The sequence below is a fragment of the Rhinopithecus bieti genome, unplaced genomic scaffold, assembly GCF_001698545.2.
Source record: "Rhinopithecus bieti isolate Rb0 unplaced genomic scaffold, ASM169854v2 scaffold_6380, whole genome shotgun sequence".
Taxonomy (NCBI): domain Eukaryota; kingdom Metazoa; phylum Chordata; class Mammalia; order Primates; family Cercopithecidae; genus Rhinopithecus; species Rhinopithecus bieti.
In genome coordinates, this window is record NW_016806642.1 from 4,007,995 (window position 1) to 4,030,838 (window position 22,844).

General features: G+C 39.2%; 1 protein-coding gene across 1 annotated transcript in view; it reads right to left on the reverse strand.

The window, feature by feature from the left end:
* Window positions 1-22,844, reverse strand: part of DNAJC6 (DnaJ heat shock protein family (Hsp40) member C6) — a 111,805-nt gene that overhangs the window by 34,351 nt on the left and 54,610 nt on the right. Inside the window, exons 2-5 of the mRNA XM_017877184.1 lie at window positions 22,194-22,344; window positions 21,039-21,088; window positions 20,777-20,925; window positions 2,858-2,980 (exon numbers count right to left, since the gene is read on the reverse strand). Coding sequence (XP_017732673.1) covers window positions 2,858-2,980; window positions 20,777-20,925; window positions 21,039-21,088; window positions 22,194-22,344 — 473 coding nt within the window. The remainder of the gene's footprint in view (window positions 1-2,857; window positions 2,981-20,776; window positions 20,926-21,038; window positions 21,089-22,193; window positions 22,345-22,844) is intronic.

Genomic DNA, 22,844 nt, shown 5'->3' on the forward strand with positions numbered 1-22,844 from the left:
ATGAATAACTAAATAAAACTTTCTCCCAGGAGAAAGGTGATCCATTAATCACCTACCTTTGGAAGCAGATATTCAACCTCAACTCAACTAAATATATAACAACCTAGCCAAATTTCTCCATCTTGACTATAACAAAATAAGAAATATTTTGCGGGACTCCAATAAACTATCTCAACTAGTCTATTAGTCATGTGAAGTGTTCAGTTGGTTTTATATGTGCTCATAACGAACCAGTGAAGACTCCCCTTTTGCTAAGAATTTAAAATCATCTGTGCAAAACTTTCTCAGAATTGTGCCTTGAATTACCATCAGGTTCACAAGCCTACAACTTTCCAGGATCAACCTCCTTCCATATTTTGGGAAAAAAATCTCCTCCCTTCATTTGCCTGGCACCTCTCCTTCCTGTTTCTTCATATTACAAATGAAATCCATAATTGCTTCTCCAAGTGCTTTTGGCATTGTGTCACATAATTTAAGCCTTGAGAGTGAATTAATTTGAAGGATTGTGAGGCTCTTGTACTATCTTGCTACCTATCAGCTTTGTCTTAAGTATCATTGTTACGTCCTTCCTAGTTTGACATTTTTTCCCTCTGATAAAGAAAACAGAATAAAGGAGTTAAGATTATACCACGTGCCTCAAGAATTTGTTGTTGTCCTTATTCCAAACACAGTTTTAAACAAAGGATATTTTTCTTAATCTGATTTATTTTCAGAATTTAGCCTTCCTGACACTCTTTTCACAGATCCATGACTCCTGGATATGTAGCCTCTCTTTTGCCTGTGATGCAGGTCTTTTAAAAGTGTTTGTTTTTACTAAAAGACTATATTATTATTATTATTAATATTATTATTATTATTATTATTATTTTGAGAGGGAATCGTACTCTGTTGCCCAGACTGGAGTGCAGTGACACTATCTCGGTCCACTGCAACCTCCACCTCCCAGGTTCAAGCGATTCTCCTGCCTCAGCCTCCCGAGTAGCTGGGATTACAGGCACATAGCACCACACCTGGCTGGTAGAGACGGGGTTTCACCATGTTGGCCAGGCTGGTCTCAAACTCCTGACCTCAAGTGATCCACCCACTTCTGTCTCCCAAAGTGCTAGAATTACGGGCATGAGCCACTATGCTCAGCTATGCTTATTATTTTTAATAAAACAACCAGTAGTATATTAAGATAAAAATAAGAGGTTGGGCGCGGTGGCTCACTCCTGTAATCCCAGCACTTTGGGAGGCCAAGGCAGGTGGATCACGAGGTCAAGAGATCGAGACCATCCTGGCCAACATGGTGAAAACTGTCTCTACTAAAAATACAAAAATTAGATGGGCGTGGTGATGCATGCCTCTAGTCCCAGCTACTTGGGAGTCTGAGTCAGGAGAATCACTTGAACTCGGGAGGTGGAGTTTGCAGTTAGCCGAGATTGTGCTACTGCACTCCAGCCTGGCGATAGAGCGAGACTCCATCTTAAAAAAAAAAGAAAAGAAAAGAAAAAAAAAGTTCCCTCCCCCAGCTTCAATTCCATTTCCCAAAGACATGGTATTGATTTCAACATATGCATATCCTTTTCGAGCGAGTTTACTGAGCACCCCTGTAGAACCATAATCTTTTGTTTGCCTCTTCTTTTTTCTTCTTCATTGGGTTTTTATTCTTTATGAAGAATCACTGAAACTGGGAGTTTCTGGTCTCTGTTGAGTCATCTTTCCTCCATCAAGATGTCAGATGTAGGCTCTCTGAACTTAGAGAAAATTCTTGAGTGAAGAGAAAATCACCAAGGTGCTTAAGGCTGCTTAGTCCCTAAAAGTAATCTGTTCTGTTGCACCATCTGCTGTGCCTTGGAAAGGAAAATCCTTTGGTCTTCAACATTAAATTCTTACAAACACTAAGTGTTTTTCCTTTATTGCCAAGAGTTTGGAGATTTGAAGCAAAAAGAAAGAAAAAATGTTCTTCAACTTTCTTTCCTGTTTCTTTCCTGTTTTAGCCAACTTGCTCTCAAGAAAGGACAGGGGGTGGGGAATCATCAAGTAATACTATAGCAAAAACATACACACTAAAGTTTATAGAAGCAATGAAATTTCCAGCATTAATGCTCACATTACATTTGTGTATTCAGTCACTTACTGAAGCCTTTTATGCCTGGAGTACAAAAGTTTAAAAAAAGGCATGATTCCTTCCTGCAAGATTACAATAGTCTAGTGCAAAAATATGTAGGAGAAGAGCTTATTATGACATAGGGTATTAAAAGTCATAGAAGACATTTAGATATAATGGGAATGTCTGTATTGTGAAAATACTGAAGAGTCAGAAGGATTTTACTGAAAGTTGAATTGTAAAGGACAGGCAAGAGTTCTGAGAAGAGTTAGGGAAAGGAACTCTAGGAAGCCGATGGTCAGAAAAATCATTAGTCCCAGTGGGAACGCTCTCAAATACAGTCAATCTATGTGACTTCTTACAAGGACATAGGTATCTTTTTTCTTTTATTTTCATTCAAACACAAACAGGAAGAAAAAATAAATATGCCAATATGTTAATGTTAACTTTATTCACACAAAAGTCAATGGCATTTTTAGCTGCGCACACATCACTCCTGTTTCTACCTCTTTTATAATATTTAGCACATTCTAGAGTCCCTACACTATGTGAGTTGTGTATACATATGCCTTTCCCACTGGTGGTCAAGCTTTAAGTCAGGAATAATGAATCCCTTCCTTATTTTTACAACTCTCACATTATCGAATTCCTAAATATGGGCTCAATAAATCCTATTGAACTCAAATGTTACCTGTCTACCATTGTGTACAGGCTCATCCATATTTAACCAAACCAAACCATCACCACCAACAACAAAAGGTTACTCACCAAGCAGTGGACAACACAGACATTTTTGGGATTCTGCAGCAGCCAGTTATACATATTCCGACACACAGCAAAAAGGTTGTGCAGACTGGGAGCCTGCCTAATGGGCCAACTGCATTCTGAGACCTAAGGGAACACAGCAAAAGGAAATTAATTCCTCCAGCAACTTCCTCTTCATAAGCAGGTATCACACCAAACAACATCTTCTGGAAGTGATACCACATCCTCTCTTACTAGAGGCAGGAACAGTGGGAACAGGGTCCAAATATATGAAGAAGAGGGTGTTTAACACAGCAATTTTTTAAATTAAAGAATTCTGTTTCAGTAAAGGTATGAAAACACATTTTGAAACACATTTTAAATTAAACTAGACCATTTCAAGCACAGACTTGGATTTTTTCTATTCTGTGAGGTTACAAAGAATTTCATTTCTGTTAAGCATAAAATGTTTTGACCTTCCCACAAATGTTTAATTATAGGGTTATAAGTCCTACACCATCTCTGATTTATCCCAGCTCTCATGATAACATGAAAAGTGCTACAGAGTGAGCCAAAGGCAGGCTTGTGCATGGATCTATTTTTTTTTCTCTTTTAATCAAAGGACATAACTTACAGGGGAAACCCTTGGCATTTTCATTCACTTAACATGCATATTTTTTCACACATTATGGATCATCACCTAAGTTACAGGAACACTGCTTGGCTCTGATCCATGCAACAATCATCTAAGACAGGTATTAATATAATCCCCATTTTGCAGATGAGAAAACTGACTCTGAGAGGTTACCCAGAGTCACAGTGCTGCTCAGTGCAGCCCAGATCTTCTGAACATAAATCATCATGTTATAACAGCACACTGGTTGACATTATCATTTGCCTCAAAATACTGTTAAGGCATGATCCCCAGTTGATTACATATTTACTAATTTAGCTAAGAAACAACAAGGAGAAGCTTACAGTTGGACAAACTTCATAACCTCTTTAAGCCTTTCTTTCTTCATAAAATGTGGTGAACATTACCTTCTACATAACTCACACAACTGTGGATACTACATGAACATGTACTTTAAGAGCTTAGCTCAGTATCTGACACACCCAGAGTGATAATAAATGTTGGCAATTATTATTATTTTATCAGGTAACTGCCAATGCAAAGTGCTGCAGTCAGGACAGGCCATATTTGAAGAAAAATGAAGTCCTCCATGGTGAGAGTATAGACTGAAGGGTCAGATCATACAGTCTTTTTAAGGAGCTGGGAGAATATTTAAAGAGACCAACTCTCAGATCTACATTTCCAAAGATCTTTCAGGCTCCAGTATGGAGAATAGAAATGGATAACAAGAGCTTAAAGGTAGGGAGCCCAGTCAGGAGGTTGGTGAGGAGTATCAATAAGGGATGATGGTGGCTAAGGCTAGCTGAGTGGCAGTGGGGTATACACATACGTGAGGGACTCAGGAGATAGAGAGGTGGTGGGACACCTGGACATAAGACAGGTGATACATGGTGGCAGTGTGTGCANTTATTTTTATTATTATTATTATTATTATTATTTTGAGAGGGAATCGTACTCTGTTGCCCAGACTGGAGTGCAGTGACACTATCTCGGTCCACTGCAACCTCCACCTCCCAGGTTCAAGCGATTCTCCTGCCTCAGCCTCCCGAGTAGCTGGGATTACAGGCACATAGCACCACACCTGGCTGGTAGAGACGGGGTTTCACCATGTTGGCCAGGCTGGTCTCAAACTCCTGACCTCAAGTGATCCACCCACTTCTGTCTCCCAAAGTGCTAGAATTACGGGCATGAGCCACTATGCTCAGCTATGCTTATTATTTTAATAAAACAACCAGTAGTATATTAAGATAAAATAAGAGGTTGGGCGCGGTGGCTCACTCCTGTAATCCCAGCACTTTGGGAGGCCAAGGCAGGTGGATCACGAGGTCAAGAGATCGAGACCATCCTGGCCAACATGGTGAAAACTGTCTCTACTAAAATACAAAATTAGATGGGCGTGGTGATGCATGCCTCTAGTCCCAGCTACTTGGGAGTCTGAGTCAGGAGAATCACTTGAACTCGGGAGGTGGAGTTTGCAGTTAGCCGAGATTGTGCTACTGCACTCCAGCCTGGCGATAGAGCGAGACTCCATCTTAAAAAAAAAAGAAAAGAAAAGAAAAAAAAAGTTCCCTCCCCAGCTTCAATTCCATTTCCCAAAGACATGGTATTGATTTCAACATATGCATATCCTTTTCGAGCGAGTTTACTGAGCACCCCTGTAGAACCATAATCTTTTGTTTGCCTCTTCTTTTTTCTTCTTCATTGGGTTTTATTCTTTATGAAGAATCACTGAAACTGGGAGTTTCTGGTCTCTGTTGAGTCATCTTTCCTCCATCAAGATGTCAGATGTAGGCTCTCTGAACTTAGAGAAAATTCTTGAGTGAAGAGAAAATCACCAAGGTGCTTAAGGCTGCTTAGTCCCTAAAAGTAATCTGTTCTGTTGCACCATCTGCTGTGCCTTGGAAAGGAAAATCCTTTGGTCTTCAACATTAAATTCTTACAAACACTAAGTGTTTTCCTTTATTGCCAAGAGTTTGGAGATTTGAAGCAAAAGAAAGAAAAAATGTTCTTCAACTTTCTTTCCTGTTTCTTTCCTGTTTTAGCCAACTTGCTCTCAAGAAAGGACAGGGGTGGGGAATCATCAAGTAATACTATAGCAAAACATACACACTAAAGTTTATAGAAGCAATGAAATTTCCAGCATTAATGCTCACATTACATTTGTGTATTCAGTCACTTACTGAAGCCTTTTATGCCTGGAGTACAAAAGTTTAAAAAAAGGCATGATTCCTTCCTGCAAGATTACAATAGTCTAGTGCAAAATATGTAGGAGAAGAGCTTATTATGACATAGGGTATTAAAAGTCATAGAAGACATTTAGATATAATGGGAATGTCTGTATTGTGAAAATACTGAAGAGTCAGAAGGATTTTACTGAAAGTTGAATTGTAAAGGACAGGCAAGAGTTCTGAGAAGAGTTAGGGAAAGGAACTCTAGGAAGCCGATGGTCAGAAAATCATTAGTCCCAGTGGGAACGCTCTCAAATACAGTCAATCTATGTGACTTCTTACAAGGACATAGGTATCTTTTTTCTTTTATTTTCATTCAAACACAAACAGGAAGAAAAAATAAATATGCCAATATGTTAATGTTAACTTTATTCACACAAAAGTCAATGGCATTTTAGCTGCGCACACATCACTCCTGTTTCTACCTCTTTTATAATATTTAGCACATTCTAGAGTCCCTACACTATGTGAGTTGTGTATACATATGCCTTTCCCACTGGTGGTCAAGCTTTAAGTCAGGAATAATGAATCCCTTCCTTATTTTACAACTCTCACATTATCGAATTCCTAAATATGGGCTCAATAAATCCTATTGAACTCAAATGTTACCTGTCTACCATTGTGTACAGGCTCATCCATATTTAACCAAACCAAACCATCACCACCAACAACAAAAGGTTACTCACCAAGCAGTGGACAACACAGACATTTTGGGATTCTGCAGCAGCCAGTTATACATATTCCGACACACAGCAAAAGGTTGTGCAGACTGGGAGCCTGCCTAATGGGCCAACTGCATTCTGAGACCTAAGGGAACACAGCAAAAGGAAATTAATTCCTCCAGCAACTTCCTCTTCATAAGCAGGTATCACACCAAACAACATCTTCTGGAAGTGATACCACATCCTCTCTTACTAGAGGCAGGAACAGTGGGAACAGGGTCCAAATATATGAAGAAGAGGGTGTTTAACACAGCAATTTTTTAAATTAAAGAATTCTGTTTCAGTAAAGGTATGAAAACACATTTTGAAACACATTTTAAATTAAACTAGACCATTTCAAGCACAGACTTGGATTTTTTCTATTCTGTGAGGTTACAAAGAATTTCATTTCTGTTAAGCATAAAATGTTTTGACCTTCCCACAAATGTTTAATTATAGGGTTATAAGTCCTACACCATCTCTGATTTATCCCAGCTCTCATGATAACATGAAAAGTGCTACAGAGTGAGCCAAAGGCAGGCTTGTGCATGGATCTATTTTTTTTTCTCTTTTAATCAAAGGACATAACTTACAGGGGAAACCCTTGGCATTTTCATTCACTTAACATGCATATTTTTTCACACATTATGGATCATCACCTAAGTTACAGGAACACTGCTTGGCTCTGATCCATGCAACAATCATCTAAGACAGGTATTAATATAATCCCCATTTTGCAGATGAGAAAACTGACTCTGAGAGGTTACCCAGAGTCACAGTGCTGCTCAGTGCAGCCCAGATCTTCTGAACATAAATCATCATGTTATAACAGCACACTGGTTGACATTATCATTTGCCTCAAAATACTGTTAAGGCATGATCCCCAGTTGATTACATATTTACTAATTTAGCTAAGAAACAACAAGGAGAAGCTTACAGTTGGACAAACTTCATAACCTCTTTAAGCCTTTCTTTCTTCATAAAATGTGGTGAACATTACCTTCTACATAACTCACACAACTGTGGATACTACATGAACATGTACTTTAAGAGCTTAGCTCAGTATCTGACACACCCAGAGTGATAATAAATGTTGGCAATTATTATTATTTTATCAGGTAACTGCCAATGCAAAGTGCTGCAGTCAGGACAGGCCATATTTGAAGAAAATGAAGTCCTCCATGGTGAGAGTATAGACTGAAGGGTCAGATCATACAGTCTTTTAAGGAGCTGGGAGAATATTTAAAGAGACCAACTCTCAGATCTACATTTCCAAAGATCTTTCAGGCTCCAGTATGGAGAATAGAAATGGATAACAAGAGCTTAAAGGTAGGGAGCCCAGTCAGGAGGTTGGTGAGGAGTATCAATAAGGGATGATGGTGGCTAAGGCTAGCTGAGTGGCAGTGGGGTATACACATACGTGAGGGACTCAGGAGATAGAGAGGTGGTGGGACACCTGGACATAAGACAGGTGATACATGGTGGCAGTGTGTGCATGTGGAGAGGTGTACTGAAGAGTGTGTCAGGGGAGGGAGAGGAAAGAGTCAAGCCTGAACTCCAGGTTTCCAGCTTGAACGGCTGGATAGAAGGACACAAGAAGTGCTATTTCCTGAGATAAAGAATTCTGGAGAAAGAAGAGGCTTCATACAGATGACGTCAGAATGTGCTCTGCAATCCCAAATGTCTCAAATTCCTTCTATGTGACCATGGGAAAGGGAGGCAGGAGGAATGTGTTTGATTAGCCCTTTTCTGGTAACCAGATAATAAATAATCAAAATATGACCGGGAAGTTATCTGTGCTCTTGGTAGAGCTGACATCTCAAAACAAACACATTGAGTTTCTCTCTCTGGGGCTGCCAAGAAAGCCCATTCTTTTTGGTTAACGTGTAACTTTTTTCGACAAGATGACTGTGGGGCAATGGCAGGAGACCTCCAGGTTACCCACTTTCATATACCTTTGGGAGGGACAAGTATGGTTTATTAAACAAAGTATTTGAAATGTTTGGCATAGCTCCCAAACAGTTCAGGGTGATCTAGTACTGGCCTCTGTCAATTTAAACTTTATAATGGCTTGCCCCTTTTACCCAACATGATTCAGGGCTGTTTCTGGTCTAATCTTTACCCACATATATATTCCCCATTGATGTGTCTATTTTCAAGGAATGGAAATGACTTACTGATTAAAAATACAGAATAACTGGGAAGATATATTTTGCTGTCAGAGGAATCATAAAATGTGTATTTGTACAAGCTCCTTTCTGTCTGCAATGTATTTTCTTCCCTTGGTAAACTCCAATTCATCTTTTAAAACCCACGTTCAAGATCCAATATGCCTTATTGACATTTACTGAATATTTCACCCAACTGCTGCAGAATTTATATTCTTTTCATTAGCAAATGGAACATTTCCTAGAATAGACCATAGTCCACAAAACGAGTCTGCACAAATTCAAAAACATAGAAATTGGCCGGGTACGGTGGCTCATGCCTGTAATCCCAACACTTTGGGAGGCCAAGGCAGGCAGATCACCAGGTCAGGAGTTCAAGAACAGCCTGGCCAACATAGTGAAACTCCATCTCTACTAAAAATACAAAAAATTAGCTGGGCGTGGTGACAGGCATCTGTAATCCCAGCTACTCGGGAAGCTGAGGCAGGAGAATCACTTGAACTTGGGAGGGGGAGGTTGCAGTGAGCCGAGATCACGCCATTGCACTCTAGCCTGGGCAACAGTGCGAGACTTCATCTCAAAAATAAATAAATAAATAAAATAGAAATCATACCAAGCATCTTCTCTGACCACAATGGAATAAAACTTTACAACTAAATAACAAAAGGAACCTTGGAAAATACATAAACATATGGAAATTAAACAACATGCTGCTGAAGAACCAATGAGTCAATGAAGAAATTAGGAAGGAAATTTAAAAATTTATTGAAACAAATTAAAATGGAAATATACAAAAACATATGGGATACAGCAAAAGAAGTACTAAGAGGAAATTTTATAGCAATAAACACTGATATCAAAAAAGTAGAAAGACTTCAAATTAACAACCTAACAATACATCTCAAGGAACTAGAAAAGCAAGAACAAACTAAAGCCAAAATTAATAGAAGGAAAGAAATAATAAAGACCAGAGCAAAAATTAAGAAAATTAAAACTAAAAGAAAAAAGATAGACAACATGAAAAGTTGTTTTTTTGAAACAATACACAAAATCAATAAACCTCTAGGTAAGCTAAGAAAAAGAGAGAGAAGACCCAAATAAATAAAACCAGGAATGAAGAAGGAGACATAACAACTGAGACCTCAGAAATACAAAGACTCATAAGAGATGGCAACTATGAACAACTATATACCAACAAATCAGAAAACTTAGAAGAAATGGATAAATGCCTGGACACATACAACCTACCAAGATTGAACCATGAAGAAATAGAAAACCTCAACAAACCAGTAACAAGTAATGAGATTGAGGCTGTAATAAAAATTCTCCTATCAAAGAAAGGCCCAGGGCCTGATGGATTCACTGCTGAATTCTACCAAATATTTTTAAAATAACTAATATTAATCCTCCTCAAACTATTTTTTTAAAAACTGGAAGAAGAAATACTTTTGAACTCATTCTACAAGGCCAGCATTGCCTGACACTAAAACTAGAGAAGGATACAACAAAAAAAGAAAACTACAGGCCAGTATCACTGAAGAACACAGATACAAAAATCCTCAACCAAATACTTGCAAACCAAATGCAACAACACATTAAATAGATCGTTCACCATTATCAATAAAGATTCACTTCATGGCAGAGCGCGGTGGCTCACGCCTGTAATCCCAGCACTTTGGGAGGCTGAGGCGGGCGGATTACGAGGTCAGGAGGTCAAGACCATCCTGGCTAACATGGTGAAAGCCTGTCTCTACTAAAAATACAAAAAAATTGGCCGGGCATGGTGGCGGGCACCTGTAGTCCCAGTTACTCGGGAGGCTGAGGAGGAGAATGGCATGAACCTGGGAGGTGGAGTTTGCAGTGAGCCGAGATTGCATGACTGCACTCCAGCCTGGGTGACAGAGCAAGACTCGGTCTCCAAAAAAAAAAAAAAACAAGTTTCACTTCATGGGTAAAAGGATGGCTCAATATATGCAAATCAATAAATGTTATATACCACATTAATATAATCAAGAACAAAAAATATATGATTATTTCAATAGATGCTGAAAAAGTATATGATAAAATTCAACATCCCTTTATGATAAAAATCCTCATGAGGCCAGGCGTGGCAGCTCACGCCTATAATACTAGCACTTTGGGAGGTGAGACAGGCAGATTACTTGAGGTCATGAGTTTGAGATCAGCCTGGCCAATATGGTGAAACCCCTGTCTCTACCAAAAATACAAAAATTAGCCAGGCATGGTGGCAGGTGCCTGTAATCCCAGCTACTTGGGAGGCTGAGGCAGGAGAACTGCTTGAATCCGGGAGGCAGAGGTTGCAGTGAGCCAAGATCGCACCACTGCACTCCAGCCTGGGTGACAGAGCAAAACTCCGTCTCAAAAAACAAAAAAATCCTCATGAAAATAGATATAGAAGGAACATACCTCAAAATAATAATGGCCATCTATGACAAATCCATGGCTAACATCATACTGAATGGAGGAAAATTGAAGGCCTTTCCTCTAAAGAATGGAGCACAACAAGGATACCCACTTTCACCACTATTATTCAACATAACACTGAAAGTCCTGGCCAGAGCAATTAGGCAAAAAAAGAAATAAAGGACATCTAAATTGGAAAGGAAGAAGTCAGATTACCCTTGTTCGAACTCAACATGATCTTATGGCTAGAAAAACCTAAACACTCCACGAAAAAAACTGTTAGAACTGGCAAATGAATTCAGTAAAGTTGCAGAATACAAAACCAACATGCATAAATCAAGAGCATCCAACCAACTATTGTGCTAACAACCAACAATCCGAAAAAGAAATCAAGAAACCAATGCCATTTTCAATAGCTACAAAAAAATATAAAATACCTGGGAATCAATCTAACCAAAAAAGTGAAAGATCTACACAAGAAGAACTATAAAACTCTGATGGAAGAAATAGAAGAGGACACACAAAAAAGAAAAGGTATTCCATGCTCATGGATTAGAAGAAATAATATTGTTAAAATGGCAATACTACCCAAAGCAATGTACAGATCCAATGCAATCTCTATCAAAATACCGATGACATCCTTCACAAAATTAAAAAAAAAAAAAAAAACCTAAAATGTATATGGAACCACAAAAGACTCCAAAGAGCCAAAGCCACCCTGAGCAAAAAGAACAAAGTGAGAGGCATCACATTATCTGACTTCAAAGTTTATTATAAAGCTACTGTAACCAAGACAGCATGGTACTAGCATAAATACAGGCACATGGACTAATGGAACAAAATAGAGAACCCAGATATAAATCCACACATTTACTACCAATTCATCTTTGACAAAGATGCCAAGAACTTGCAGTGGGGAGAGGACAGTCTTTTCCATAGATGGTGCTGGGAAAAATGTGTAACTATATGCAGAAAAATGAAAATAGACCTATATCTCTCACTATATACAAAAATCAAATCAAAATTTAAAAACTTGAATCCAAAACCTGAAAATATAAAACAACTAGAAGAAAACATTAGAGAAATGTTCCAGGACATTGATCTGGACAAAAATTTCTTGTGGAAGACCTCAAAAGCACAGGCAAACAAAGCAAAAATACACAATTGGGACTATATGAAGCTAAAAAGCTTCTGCAAACCAAAGAAAACAATCAGTGAAGTGAAAAGACAACCCACTGAATGGCAGGAAATACTTGTGAACTATTCATTTGACAAGAAATTAATAACCAGAATATATAAGGAGCTCAAACAACTCAATAGTAAAAAAAAATAAAATAAAATAAAAACTGGGCAAAAGAGTTGAACAGAATTAACAGATCTTCAAAAGAAGATATAGAGATGGCACACAGTTATATGAAAAAATGTCCAACATCACCAATCAGAGAAACACAAATCAAAATCACAATATAGTGTCATCTCACTTCAGTTAAAATAGTTTGTATTGGCCAGGCGCGGTGGCTCAAGCCTGTAATCCCAGCACTTTGGGAGGCCGAGACGGGTGGATCACGAGGTCAGGAGATCAAGACCATCCTGGCTAACACGGTGACACCCGTCTCTACTAAAAATTACAAAAAAAACTAGCTGGGCGAGGTGGCGGGCGCCTGTAGTCCCAGCTGCTCGGGAGGCTGAGGCAGGAGAATGGCGTAAACCCGGGAGGCGGAGCTTGCAGTGAGCTGAGATCCGGCCACTGCACTCCAGCCTGGGCGACAGAGCCAGACTCTGTCTCAAAAAAAAAAAAAAATAGTTTGTATCAAAAAGGCAGGTAATACCAGATACTGGTGAAAATGTGGAGGAAAGGGAACTCTTATACACTGTTGGTGGGAATGTAAATTAGTACAATCACTCTGGAGAACAGTATGAAGGTTCCATATGACCCAGCAATTCCACTACTGGGTATATATCTAAAAGAAAGGAAATCAATATATCGAAGATAAAGCTGCACTCCCATGTTTACTGCAGCACTATTCACAATAGCCGAAATATGGAATCAACCTACGTGCCTACCAATGGATGAAAGGATAAATAAAATGTGGTATACGTACACAATGAAATACTATTCACATAAAAAAGAATGAAATCCTGTCATTTGCAGCAACAGGGATGGAACTGGAGGCCATTATAAGTGAAATAACCAAAGCACAGAGAGAGAAATACGGCATGTTTTTTACTCATATGCGGAAACTAAAAATGTGGATCTCATGAAGATCAACAGTAGATTAGTAGTTAACAGAGGCCAGGAAGGGGAGTGGGATGGGGTTTGAAGGAGGAAAAAATAATATAAATGTAATTAAACTGTACACTTAAAATGGTACATTATATATGCATCTTTAACTCAAATGTTTAAAAAAAAAAAAGTTCAAGTGCCCTCTTGTCTCTGATCATTTCTCTAATACTCACAGAAATGCTTAGTCATCTTTATACTCAAGCCCCTGTTTATTTTCATCTATTACAGCTTTTTTCAGTAGAGCAACATGGTTAAGTCCACAGGCTGGATTTTCACTCTGGATTTACCATTTACTACTTGATTAACCTTAAGCAACTTACTAACCTCTCCAGGCCTCGATTATCTAGTGTGTAAAGTGTAAATGAGCATTGTAGGATTGTTGTCAGAATTAAGTAGCACAACATAAACACAGTAAATGCCAGCTTGCGGTCAAGCAGTACTGAATAAACTGCTTGTATCTGTTTCCCCTTCTAGACACCGAGCTCCATGAGAAGAGAGACCATAACTTACTCATTTTTGTAACCCCAGTGTCCACTGTGCATGTGTTGCTCATATGGTAGATGCTCAGCAGGTATTTGCTGAGTGAATGAACGAGTGAAAGAATAAAGGAATGAACCCCATTTGGCAACCTATTTTTATAATAAGATTTGTCCACATGTACCATATCTTGAGGAGGGAACAGGTGAACCCATTTTATTGGGTTTTTAGACTGTAACAGAATGAAAGTATAGAAAATTTATTGCCCCAGCAATATTTTGAAGGTTTTAAAACTGGCTATTACACACACACACACACACACACACACACACACACACCCCAAATGTCAATATCTGTAATGAGTCTCAGCTAAAAGTTGGCTTAATTATTCTTAGCACAATAGGCAAATAGCTCCAGAATCATTAACTCAATCAAGTAAATAATATTAATTTAAAGTACTCCATAATTATATATTTACTTGATATATAATTATACACCATTAAGCAAACATACAATTAGAATTTTTTAAAAGCATGTGCTCTGTCTAAAAGGGGAAACCACTAAGGCATAAACAAAACCAACAAAATAGAAAAGGAATTCAATCACTGCAAGCTATTTTTGTAGCTCTCTGGAGTTCATAGCTTCATGCAGTAACTGACATTTCGCAATGCTGTCTCCAGTTTTCCTGAACACCTTGAACACCTCCTGGGTTTGCTTAGCATCAGAGGACACCATACAGATTACAGGGCTGCCATGATACCACCCAGTGGGAAAAAGAGGCCAAATCATCACCAGGGCTGAATACCATTCAATTTTCAAGTCTCCATCATCCCTAGCCCAAGACAGGATGGGCAGAAGCAGCCACTCACTAAGCATAGGAATGAAAGCTTCTACAGAGAGTATGACTTAATTGCCATATCTAGTGTTTTATGAATCACGCTCCATTTTTGGAGGATGCGGATAATTCAGTCAATCATTTATTGTGGCATTTTATTATTACCAATATTAATCATAGCTACTACTAACTGAATGATGACTCTAAGCAAGACACTGCTATCAAATTTATTCCTTACAACAAACCTACAAAAAAAAAATTTAGGAATGCTTATGAGATAGGCGCTCTCTTATTGGCATATCCATTTTATACAGGAGAAAAACGAGTCCAAAGAGAGGTAAAAGTGACTTGCCCAGGAAGAAGAACAGCTGAGATGTGAAGCCAGGATAATTTTTAAAGTCTAAAGTTTGTATACACTATACAGCTTCATCTCAGTTTAAAAAAATAAAATTTGTGCACTCTCCATTATACTACATTGTCTGATGACTGATAACAATAACTCCACCTTGCATTTGTAGAGTGGTTACAGCTTCAAGTGATGGCTGTATTTTACCAGGGTTAAGACATTCAATTCATGGAAGGCTTCATAACTAGAATGTGGGAGTCTCTGGTCCTCTGGCCCCCAGGCCAGGGATTGTTTTTTTCACTCCAGTTATTTCCTGTCGTGACACTGAGGCATGGTAGCAGAGTGAGAGATGAAGTATGAGCTATAAAGTTCCTCCACTCCAGCCAATCTCCCACCAACCTCCCACCAATGCAGAAGCAACTGGGAGCTGTGGTGACCTCTTCGGTGTGCTCTGGAAGAAAAAGGAGTAAAAACATTGACCTTCAATCATGAGTCCTTTAAGACACCACGTTGATAATACATTTTCTAAAAATCAAATTGTTCCCAAAGGGAAAGAAATCCTACAAGATTATGTCATTCAGAAATAGTTGGCCGGGCGCGGTGGCTCAAGCCTGTAATCCCAGCACTTTGGGAGGCCAAGACAGACGGATCACGAGGTCAGGAGATCGAGACCATCCTGGCTAACACGGTGAAACCCCATCTCTACTACAAAAAAATACAAAAAAACTAGCCAGGCGAGGTGGCAGGCGCCTGTAGTCCCAGCTGCTCGGGAGGCTGAGGCAGGAGAATGGCGTAAACCCGGGGGGCGGAGCTTGCAGTGAGCTGAGATCCGGCCACTGCGCTCCAGCCTGGGCAACACAGCGAGACTCCGTCTCAAAAAAAAAAAAAGAAATAGAAATAGTTAAGAGGGTAGAGTCTAAAAGAACCAGCTGGGCTGCAGATTTCTTTGCTCCTAGAAGGACTCCATCACCATACTGTCCTTCCTGGGTGGACAGTGGAAGGAGGAGAGACAAAGTGGCCCTAGAATAAATAGCATTAATCAGAACTTAAGAACTTTGGAGCCAGGTTAGACTTGTTGTCCACTCATCCAGCTTTCCATTTATTGCCAACAGTAATGCCAAGAAATGTGTAAAGGTTCCTGATATTCTGGGGCACAGCTATAAATCTTCTATGCAGAAACCAAACCAGTATATACATGCATACACACACATAGGCATGGAGTGGATAGGAACAGTGTTTATGTTGGGATGATGAGAAAGGTTTAAGTATAGATAGTCGTGTTGGTTATACAACATTTGGGAATGTAATTAATGCCACTGAAATTGTATGCTACAAATGGTTACAATTATAAGTTTATGTTATGTATATTTTACCACAATAATCTTTTTAAAGGACGGAAAACAGATGGTTAAGCTCTCTGAAGCCCTCCTATAGATCTACATACACCGAGGAGTCATTATAAACATCTGGTTTGACTGATGCATCTTGTTGGTCTCCAGGACTTCACTGTCAGCATCAGTACTCTTATTTCCTCAAGGTGGATATTGGCTATAAAGAGTAAAAAAAAAAATTTTAAATAAAAACACCTGAGGTTCAATACCTCCTTTGCAGTCCTGAACAGGTATTCTAGTACTTTGCTTTTGAATGCTGGGCTATGTGCTATGCATTCTTTTGAGTTGTAGCCTCTGCTAAACTGAGATTAAACAAAGTCCTATTTTAACATCCTGTGACATATGCAAATACGTAATAGAAAAATGAGGAAAACAGTATTGATTATTTCCTACCATTCCTGTCAACCAATGTGGCTTCTAAGCATAAAAGTGAATCAAAATACAGAATGACAACTCTCAGCAAAGTAAAATCTTTCTGGAAACAGCCTGTCTTTGCCAACATCACTACCTACATCCTCAAATGCAGGTTTGAACACATACAAACAATCATATAATCATCATGTAAAGTGACTGAATTCAGGTTTCAACACACAGAGGTATATGATGTGGGCAGATCCAGATTCCTACGAGTTTATAAATAAAAAATTCCTATGAGTTTATACACCCTTATGAATCTATAAATAAAACCAGTTCCATGTTCGGTATTTATGGTAGACTCTACCATCAACACTTATTAAAATAAGGTTTCATTTCAGACCTAGCATTCCACAGAACTGGAAGGAGTAAGAAATGGTTCTAGTCCTCATGAATCGAAAGGTAAAAACAAAGAAAACTTTTCTAAGTCATGCAACAATGAGATGCAAATCCATTAACAGTGTTAGTGCTGGGGAAAGAAAGGTCTAGGAGTTTGAAAAGAGATGTAGGCAAATCAAAAACAAAGGTAAGATGGAAATACTATGGTTTTGGGACTGCCTCCCTGAGATGCAACTAACGGTAAAGGAGACAGGTCAGAGGATCCACTTCCATTCTGCCGAATTCTAGGACTATCTAGGAAGAGCTAAAGATGTAGTGCAATCCTGTGTTTTAGGAGAAATAATTGGAAAAGCCTCATGGCATGTGGAAATCTTCTCCTTAGCAAAACTAGGCTAATAAAGAAGAAGATGGGCTGGGGGTGGTGGCTCACACCTATAATCCCAGCAGTTTTGGAGGCTGAGGCAGGTGGATCACTTAAGGCCAGGAGTTTGAGACCAGCCTGGCCAACATGGCAAAATCATCTCCACTAAATATACAAAAATTAGCTGGGCATAGTGGCACACATCTGTAATCCCAGCTACTTGGGTGACTGAGGTACACGAATCACTTGAACCCAGGAGGTGGAGGTTGCAGTGAGCCAAGATCATGCCATTGCACTCCAGCCTGGGCAACTGAGTGAGGCTCTTTTGGAAGGGAAATGGAGGGGAGGGGAGGAGAGGGGAGGGAGAGGGGAGGAGAGGGGAGGGAGAGGAGGAGGAGGAGGAGGGGGGAGAAGGAGGAGGAGGAAGAAGAATAAGAAGAAGGAGAAGGAGAAGGAGAGAGAGGGAGGAAGGAGGATGGGGAGTGGGAGGGACGGGGGAGAAGGAGGAAGGGAGAAGGAGGAGGAGGGAAGGAGGAGAGGAGAAGGAGGAGGAGGGATAGGAGAGGAGGAGAAGGAGGAGGAGAAGGAGGAGGGAGGAGAAGAGGAGGTGAGGAGGAGAAGAGGGAGGAGAGAGGAGGAGGAGGAGAGGGGAGGAGGAGAGGAGGAGAGGAGAAGGAGGAGGAGGAGGAGAAGGAGGAGAGGGAAGGAGAGGAGGGAGGAGGAGAGAGGAGGAGGAGGAGGAGAAGGAGGAGTAGAGGAGAAGGAGGAGAGGAGGAGGAGGAGGAGAAGAAGAAGAAGAAAGAAGAAGGAGAGGAGGAAGGACGAGAAGAGAAAGAAGAAAGAAAGAAAGGAAGAAAGAAATGAGAGAGAGAGAAAGAGAGAAAGACAGAAAAGAAAGAGAAAGAAAGAAAGAAAGAAAGAAAGAAAGAAAGAAAGAAAGAAAGAAAGAAAGAAAGAAAGAAAGAAAGAAAGAAAGAAAGAAAGAAAGAAAGAAAGAAAGAAAGAAAGAAAGAAAGAAAGAAAGAAAGAAAGAAAGAAAGAAAGAAAGAAAGAAAGAAAGAAAGAAAGAAAGAAAGAAAGAAAGAAAGAAAGAAAGAAAGAAAGAAAGAAAGAAAGAAAGGAGCGAAGGGGAGGGGAGGGGAGAGATGAAGGATGTGTAACATGGGTTGCTTTTAAGGGAGAAGGAGTAGCTCATGCAAGGAGATTGTGTGTGTCTGTGTGCACATGAGCACATGCATATCCCTGGTTGGAGCATATGGTTTTGGGTCAATGAAGAACGGTAAAAGATGAAGTTAGAGAAGCAGATAGAGGCTAGATCATCAAAAGCCTCACAAGATATTTTATCATTTGTATAGGCAAGAAATACCCCACTCCTCTGACCTATATAAGCCTTTCTCCTGCTCTAAGGTCCAGCTGTCACTGGTGTCTCCCTTTACTAATCTCCCTTGGCAGGTATTGTAAATATTATTTGTACTTATCTTTAGACTGTCCTGGGTTCTCTCGCCAACTAGGCTTAGGTGTCTCGCGAACACAAACCAAGTATTTATTTTATATCTATAGTGTTTAACAATTCTTTGCACATTCATGCTTTTAAGAAACATTGATTATCTATGTCAGGCACTGTTCTAGGTATCAAAAAAAAAATGCTCCCTCCTCTTCTAGGGCAAGTAAGAGCAGCCCAGGGTAGAGGTTTAATATGTAATCTCTGATTCCTTTGGTAAACCATTAAGTCCGGTCACAAAATTTTTAGTTACACTGATGGATGCCTTTCATTAAAAACATCTTTATAGAGAGTGCCTTTTATAGATATTATACAAAGTGACATATTTATATATATAAATGCTTCTATGATGATATTATATCTTTATTTACTTTCAGAGGGAAAATGCTCCAGATTATCACAGATCTTTCAAGGTCAAATAAAATTTCTATGAAATATTGCATAGGATGTTCCACAGTCCTTAAATTATGAAAATAATGGCACTGACTTAACCTCCAAACAAGAAAAATAATTCAAAAGATTTGCCTTACATCAAGAACAAAATATCTATCCACACTTTTGTTTGATGTTAATTCACTTGTTCTGAATTAGCTAATAGATGGAGTAAGAGTTGGAAGGTTATTTTATTACAGAAGATTTTAAAGAGATGCATTTAAAATCTTCATTATAGAATGGCAATTTAGATCAAACCACTTCAGAATGGCATTATCAGTGCTTTATCAAAGAGTGGTCCCCACAGCAACATCAGGAACAGCCCCCAGGAAGCTGTTAGAAATGCAGATTCTTATGCCTCCCTTGTCCTTCTGAATCAGAAGTCTGTGTTTAACAAGCCCTCCAAGTGATTCTGATGCACACCAAAATTTGAGACTGTTCTCAGAACACGCTGAAAAAGAGGTCCTTAAAACTCTCCCATATCTTATTGAATATTAGGGCAAGAAGGAGCCTTACAAAGCATGTATACCAATTTTCTTGTGTGTTTTCCAGATCTGGAAACTGAGGCCCAGAGATTACCAATGGTAACTGGAATTTGGAACAAAGTGTGTGTTCCAGCATCAAAGCTGAGATCCTAGATACACAGCATTGTCAACCAGCTATTGTTTTTCATACTTGATATCAAGGTTCACTTTTAAAGGATCCATGCATAGAAAGTCCATTCTATTTATTAATAGACCCAAATGAAGTTGCAGAACCAATCATATGTAAAGGCTAAGTCAAAAATATTTAGAGATATTCTTGAGAGGGGGGGAAAATGCCTTTTTTCAGTGAGTAAGTCAGAATTCAGTGGCCAGAAATATCAGGCTCAATATCAGATTCAATCTAAGCTAATTCTCAGTTCCTTAACCAGGCTGAAACTAGGAATGTTTACCTGCCTAGTTCAAAAAACTTCTTAAAATATATTAATAGAAAGACATTCCCATTAATACTTGTTGGTACTGTTCTATCCACACTGCCTCATCTTGATACCAAGTAGCAATAAAGAAGAGTCAAAGGCATAAGTAGTGTAACAGCATGAAGGCAGCCAACTGCACTAGCGGCAGTTCAATCTCCAACTTAAGCCTCATGAACAACGTGCCATGGAACAACCAGGCACCAACAGACTTGAGACCCCAGCTTCGATGGTATTTCATTGACAGATACACTTTCCTGTAAGTATCCTCACCCAAGGAAAATTTTTAGGCTATCTGATAGCAGTCTAATAAATATTTTGTGGACAAAAGTGTACAGAGTGTATGGTTTTTCAGCTTCAGATGCCCAAGGGCATATCCTTTAAGGGTATCTCTGAGGACGAAAAACACTATCATGTCTTCAACAGTATGATCTCAGGGCTAAAAATCCTTACCCGGCTGTGAAACTTGGCAGTTCGATAAGACTTAGGTGACAGATTGTATACTGTGTAGTGGTCAAGATGTCTGGAATCCAAAAAGCTTCGAATGTCATCAACCTGATTCCTGAATCCTATGTCAACATTGTCCAGAGGAAAGGACATCACTAGGAGAGAGATCACACAGAAAGAAAACAGGTTACATGTTTAGGTCTGCTGTAATGATGGGCAGCAACTGGAAGCTGAGCCAAAGCACTGTTAATAAACATGAGAAACTTACCAATAATTCTGGAGGTAACATAAGTGAAGTCTAAATCTCCCTTTGTGTAGCTAAAAGCAAGACAAAAATGGGCACTCATTAAAATGATCCAAATATGCCAAGATTTCTCTCTCTCAATCACTTGTGCATATGAACTGGGACACTGCTGTCTAGGGGGCATGTTTTGACTCCCCTCCAGCCCTTCTCTCTAACAAGGAAGAATCACTGAGAAAAGACAGCCTATGACCTCAGGGGTATAAATAAGCCACTCCAACTGGTGCATTCTAATGCCCTTGTAGATGCCACTTCATGATCTGAATCAATCTCAGAATAGAAAACTCTGCTTATTTATCAACACCAATTGTTCTAGCCTCTTTGCCTACATGGAAATGTCTTCCATAATTGTAAGTGGCTAAGGGGTAGGGGAAGAAGTGGTTGAGAAAAAATAAATGACACAATTTTTCTGCCTACCAGACCCTGGTTGAGAATTAGAAGTAAGAGTAGTTTTTTAACAAAGATTAAAACTGTGATTAATACATTGGACTTGACATTTGAATTTCTGATTTAGAACTGCATATTATAACTCGAAGTGACCCTAGAATTTTCTAATACTTAATAATAAAAAATAACTCCTATGACCTGCTTGTAAGAATTTTCATACACTGGAAGCATAGAAAACTTCTCTCACTGAACAAATGTTAAAGGGCTAGTAGGATACAAAAACAAAGTTCTGATTTGATTACAATCCATAGGTAACACTTATTCAGATTGTATGTATATTTTAATCTCATTTAATCCCTAAACAACCCAAAGACACAAATCCTGTCAGGGTATTTTTAAAAAGCTCAAAAAAAGCTCAGAGAGGTTAATTAATTTGCCTGAGGGCTCTTAGTTAACAAGGGCAGATATTGCATTAGAACCCAAGATGTTTGATTCTAAAGACAGGGAGGGCAACTGTTATGCTCTGATGTGGCAATGAACTGAGTCCTCCCAGCCTGTGATTATAGCTTCTAAAGGACTTAACTTTATGTCTTCAATGACATTTCTCAGTTGATCAGATCCCATAAAATTACATCCCAAAATTGACACTCTTTGAGCCAGACAAGCAGACAGCAGGTAACCAGATCCTTTGAGAGCATGGGGATCCACTAAATTAACCGGGAAGAATGTGCGTACCTGGTCACAGATTGTATCACTCTAGAAGATGTGTCTTTGAGGGTGTCTTTCAAGTTGTCCTTTAGGTTACTAAAGAGCCTCCCTGCACCTCCTTTTACCATGTCAAAGAGACCTCCCCCATGGCTGGGCTCCATGTCTGGAGATGAAGCACCTGCCAAACACAAAACAAAACAAAACAAAAAATGGTGATGGCAGAGAATCCATGGAAAACCAATTCCTCTTCATTCTTAAAACATACACAGACTGTCTTTAAGAGTCTGGGACAGATATTCCTGGAAATTGTGTCCCGCTCTAAGAATTTATAGACTCTGAGTTATAGCATTGCTACTGGTTCTCAGGGGAGACCTAGGTCAGTCCTTCACTGAGTCCCAGGAACAGAAACCTCCAATATTGCTGCCACTGGCCATGTGTGACAATTGAGCACCTGAAATATGGCTAGTCTCAACTGAAATGTGCAGTAAATATAAAACACACAACATATTTCAAAGACTTGGTGCAAAAAAAAAAAAAGATTATAAAGTATCTCAATATTTTTATACTGATTACATGTTGAAATAATAATTTAGATATATTGAATTAAATAAATTATACCTTTAAAATCAATTTCACCTGCTCCTTTTACCTGTTTAGTGTGGATACTGGAAATTTTAA